General features: G+C 35.4%; 1 protein-coding gene across 1 annotated transcript; it reads left to right on the forward strand.

The window, feature by feature from the left end:
• The first annotated feature begins 361 nt into the window (after positions 1-361).
• On the forward strand, positions 362-5,258 carry LOC307140455 (uncharacterized protein). Its single transcript, XM_079840013.1, has 7 exons — positions 362-546; positions 2,852-3,051; positions 3,135-3,243; positions 3,490-3,761; positions 3,904-4,112; positions 4,245-4,404; positions 4,612-5,258. The coding sequence occupies exons 2-7, from the start codon at positions 2,865-2,867 to the stop codon at positions 4,749-4,751; spliced, it is 1,077 nt and encodes a 358-aa protein (XP_079696139.1). The 5' UTR covers positions 362-546; positions 2,852-2,864; the 3' UTR covers positions 4,752-5,258.
• The last annotated feature ends 320 nt before the right edge of the window (positions 5,259-5,578 follow it).

A 5,578-nucleotide genomic window follows, 5' to 3' on the forward strand; every position in this document is an offset into this window, starting at 1 on the left:
TACAGACTGTTTTAAATGGGTTCCAAACACTTATCCATTTTCATTTAGTTATAGTTTTACGTTGGTGTCAATTGGTTGGTTTATTGGCCTCTGTTAACAGTCCTGAAAATATCTGTAGAACAGATCCTGGTTTACGTATAAAAAGATGCAAATGTAGGTATAAAGAAAACAAAAGTACACATTTTGGGCAATTTACAGCACATCAGTTGATCTGCACAAAGACAAAAGAGTAATGTCAGTGTTTTATAATGAACATGTGAATAGGAATGATATTTTCTGAGGTGTTAATGGGCTATTGCAAGCCATGAACTGCTGGTACTGATCTTTCTTTCTTCTGGCTCTTGAAGTGTAAAAAGTGTAAGTCTGTAATGTATGTAAAGATGTAATTTAGTTGATTTCTGGTGTTTTCTGATCTCTATAAATGTATCTATGCAGTATATTGATTGTAACAAAATTAAACTTTGTTTGTGTGCTTTTTGCTTTTTTTGACAGACCACAACAAGATCAGTGAAGTTGCCAAGCTCAGCACAGAAGAGGCCATCCTGTGTAAGTCATGTCTGAAAACTATGAGTTTTATACTGTAAATTCTAACATTCAAAAAAAGGCGAGGGCAAGTGTTGCTCAGATTCTAAAGTCTTTGCAAACTCCTAACTCTAAGGCTAGTGATGACACTCCTCATAATCAACAGATGTACACTAGTAAAAATGAATCCTGAAGATAATGACTTTGACAATATTGATGTGGTGGTGTCAGAAGACTCTGTTAATTTAGATGATTATGATGCAGTGATGTCGGAAGACTCTGTAAGTGATTCTGAGAATAGTGATGACTATTTTGAGGAAAGTCCTGATGAAGCTTTTAGAAACGCTCTAACTGACTGGGCTATAGACTTCAGAATCACAATGGTTGCATTAACAGCTCTTCTGTCAGTCTTGCGTAGTATGCATCCCAGCCTTCCAAAAGATGCTCGAACACTGCTTAAGACTAACACAATATATAGGATAGAACAAGTAGCAGGAGGCTCTTTCTATTATTTTGGTATTCTTAATGCATTGTCTGGAATGCTTGAAAAAATATTGCCCCAGTTACCAAACAGACACACACTGAGATTGCAGTTGAATTTTGATGGCATTCCGTTGCACAAGAGTTCAAATATGCAACTGTGGCCTATTTTAGGCTTATTACAAGGCATAGCCAAAAAGCCTTTTCTAATAGCAATATTTGGTGGCATTTCAAAACCAAAAATACTGGCAGAGTATTTAAAAAGCTTAATTGACGAAGTTAAGGTCCTGCAGTCAGGCTTTATTTTCAGAGGAAAGGAACTACTCCTAAAAATTAGTTCTGTAGTTTGTGATGCACCTGCTCGTGCATATGTTAAGGGAGTTAAATCTCATACAGGTTATTCGTCATGTGGTAAATGTGTACAGTCTGGTGTGTACATACAAAAGCGCATGACTTTCCCTGAGACTAATGCTGCCCTAAGAACGAATGAAACGTTCAGAAGCATGTGTGATGAAGACCACCACATAACTAGATCTCCATTTACTGAACTTGATATAAACATGGTATCATGTTTCCCTCATGATTATATGCATTTAGTCTGTCTTGGTGTGATGCGAAGGTTATTAGATCTATGGACAAGTGGTCCTCTCAAGACTCGTTTGCCATCACAGAAAGTAGTCAAATTATCTCAGAACTTACTCTCCATTAAAAATTATGTCCCATCAGAATTTGCTCGTAAACCAAGGTCGAATGAAGAAAAAAACAGGTGGAAGGCAACTGAACTAAGACAGTTTTTACTCTACACAGGATCAGTAGTTCTTCATGATGTTGTATGCACTCCTGTTTACAATAACTTTATGCTTCTCTCAGTTGCGATTTCAATTCTTATTGATCCAACCCTGTGTTCTGTAATGTGTGAATATGCAAAGGTATTACTAGTGGCTTTTGTGGAGCACTTTGTGAAGCTGTATGGCAAGGAATATGTGGTGTATAATGTGCATGGCCTTGTTCACTTAGCTGATGATGTGAAATGCCATGGTCCACTTGACCACATTTCTGCATTTCCATTCGAGAATTATTTAGGGCAGTTAAAAAGATTGGTCCGACGTCCATGTCATCCTGTTGCCCAGATTGTACGCAGGATATCTGAAATATCTAGTGGTGGTTCTAAGATCGACCCTTCCAAAAGTTATGTGCGAAAAGAGCATTGTGATGGTCCTATTTTGCAGTTTGTTAATGGAGAAGTGAGACAGTATAAAGAAATATATTTCCCTGATTTTTGTCTAAAAATTTCAAAAGGCGATAACTGTGTCAGAATTGGTTCCAATATTGGGTTGGTACAGAACATCTATATTCAGAACAATGATGCTTACATCGTATATGCTGAGTTTGAGTCTGTTCGTAGATTTTATGACTACCCAATTGATTCTTGCAGGCTTGGAGCTTATCTCGTATCTGATCTTTCTAAAGAATTTAGATGTGCCAAAATTGATGAGACGCTTAAAAAATATGTCATACTTCCTTTTCAAACCAAGTTTGCCTGTCTACCTTTACTGCATTTAAATTGACAACAACAGCAGTTCAACTGTGTGTTGGTCTTAGGTTTTTTAATGTAGCATAGATATATTTAAACATAATTCACCAAAATCTCACATTCAGGTACAGGCTTGTGGAGTGTAACATAACAGTATTTTTGAAAATAGAAGGATTATTGTGCAATAATAAGCGGAATGACAGCTCAACTTGACTTGATTATTATTGTGTAAATTATTGTGTAATGTGAATAAAAATTGTGTAAAAATGTGTAAAATGCAACAAATTGCTCTTTTTTTTGTTTTGTTTTTTGAAGATTTTTTGGGAAAATGTTCCATATTGTGGAGTTCATCGAGTCATCTGAAGTGGAAGTTGTGCCATCTTCATGGGTGCAGAATGGTACCTGTGCTTGGCCGACTTACAAATCTGTGGCTAAGATCCAGAAGGCTGTAACACTCCATGAATCTCCTAATCGTACTTGGTCTGCCTTCAGGGTGCGAATTATTCACACCACAGGTACTAAAATATTAAGAAAACTGTGACAATATTTCATGATTGTTACATTTTTGGGGAGGTTAACCACCATGTATGTTTTATAGACACGTATCAGGAAGCTCGGCTCAAACTTCCGCAAGCAACTCTGATGTCTGATTTGCAGACAGAAGATGATGATGATGATCGTCCAGCATACACAAAAAGAAAGAACAGGTTTGTTTGTATTTTAAGCATGTTTTTTTACCACAGGTGTTTTTCATATAAACGGTGTAGTTAACCCCAAAATGAAAAGTCTGTTAGCGACAACAGAATGAGGGAATAGATGATTGCAGAACTTTCATTTTGGGTTAACTGTCTTATATGTAAATTGTACATATATTGCATTGATACATTATAATCTGCAAGTTTTGCTACGGCACTATTTTAACGTTGTTGTTTTTTCCTCATGTACACGATCAGGGGAAATAAAAGAAACCACTCTAGTGAGGATGATGACGATAATTACTTTGCAAGCAAGAGACTGGAAAAAACTGTCAGAATAGGGGACCGTTCAGAAGTTTTTGCAGCACCTCAAATACCGTCACCACCACGGACTATGGCAGAACCTCTGAGAACTCCATCCAGACACACAGATGGTATTGCAAGTCCTACCACCTCTAGGAATAATTTACGTCTATGTACCAGTGCAGCTGGAGATGGAGACAGAACATGTTGCAGTTCATCATGTGTTTGTAAGTATGAACTTCATTTTAAAGGCCTAATTCAACAAGGGATTTAAGATTTAACTGACTACCTACCAAAACACTATACAAAAAATATACAAAAAACAAGCTTCAAGTGCATGTACGCTTATTTATGTTTTTTTTTTTGCAGCCCTGCTGACTGAAGTTTTAAAAGCACAAGAGGTCATCAAGCAACAACTTGCCATCATTCTGAAGAATCAGCAGAAACAGAACAGTGCTCAGTCGCAGAGTGATGAACTTCCAGACATCACCACATTCAACCTTCCTTTGTCAGATTTACCTGATCTGGAAAGGCTTGAAAATCAAATAAAGGATCAGCCAGAACAAATGAAGAAGTTGGTAAGATGAAGTCCTTGAATTTTTCACACAATGTGTCTTGTCTTGTATGTATTATAATCACATTGATACTCCGTTACTGTTGTATATTTATTTTGCCTGTAATACCGTTTCATTTTTTTTTTTTCTTCAAAGGTAACCTATTTAGGAACAATTGGTGGGTTTTCCACTAAAGAAGCTGTGTGGCGTATCCTGGGAAAGCTTTTGGCGAACTCCTTTGCTAAAAGAATTAACTGGAGTGGTGCAAACCAAAAAGTGGCATTTCGTGCATTGGCCCTCAGGACTATTGTAGTCAGTAAGTTGATTTGATATACATTCCAGTACATATAGGCTGCTATACATCTGTCGTGTACGATTACTTTCATATAATTGTTAATGTATTGTTAGTGTATTTTTTGCTTGTTTTTTTGTTGTTGTTTTTTTTACCAATATCTGTTCTTTGTTGCGCAAAATTGTGTAACTGTATAACTAACTATTTGTGAATATTGTTTGCCATTTACAGATGCAGTGAGGACAAATGCCCATACCAAGAGCTCCACTGATAAAGAGGTGGAAAGGTATATAACAAGATGGCTACAACTTGCTCCTGACAGAGATGGAGGAAGGAAGGAAAGAGCGAAGGCTAACGTGTTTAATGTGTAAATTACTTTGATCAATTCTTTTCTTTTTTTATATTTGTAATGACAGGTATAAAAATAGGTGTTTAAGTATTTCTTTCTTTTTTCTTTTTCTTTTTTTTTTTGCACTATTTTATTTATATGCGTGTTTTTTTAATTAGTATTATTGTGGGGGTTTTTTTTTAGATTACATTTTCTTGACAAATAGGTGTTTAAAGATAGTTCTTGATACCATTTTAGTTTACCATTACCATATAACACATATACCTTTTTTTTATTTTTTCAATATAATCTAGTTTAAGTATTTATTTATTTACAATAGGTGTTTTAAGATGTTTCTTCATACTTGTATAATTTTAAATATATATATCCATTTTTTATTTTTTTATTTAAAATGTGTGCCTTTTTACAAAACTTTTGTATTCAAGTTTCTTTGAACTTATACTTGTGCACTTTAATATTTTTTTTTGGTTGTGTTTAAAGTTGTTTCTTGATAAATGTGCAATTTTCTAAATAAATATAGTTTCTTCATATTTCTGTCCTTTGTTTTTATATCATTTGCAACAATATTCGGATTAAAAATATGTTTTAAGTTATGTTTTCATTTTCTTCAAAAGTTTTATTATAGCCTAAATGTTTTGTATCACATTATCCATTTGCTGTCATATCAACACAAAAGTGGTATAAAGGTTATTCAATTAACATTAATAAAGGTAGACATTTCATAATAACATGGCAAGAATTAATCGGGCCAGCTTTGGCGGGCAGTACGCATTAGTGACGGCCCGATTCCGGCTTGATTGCGGCAGCGTCGGCAAGTTAACGGCTGCCGCATCTGGCCCGATTGATTCG

Source organism: Gobio gobio (genome assembly GCF_949357685.1).
Source record: "Gobio gobio genome assembly, chromosome: 17".
NCBI lineage: Eukaryota > Metazoa > Chordata > Actinopteri > Cypriniformes > Gobionidae > Gobio > Gobio gobio.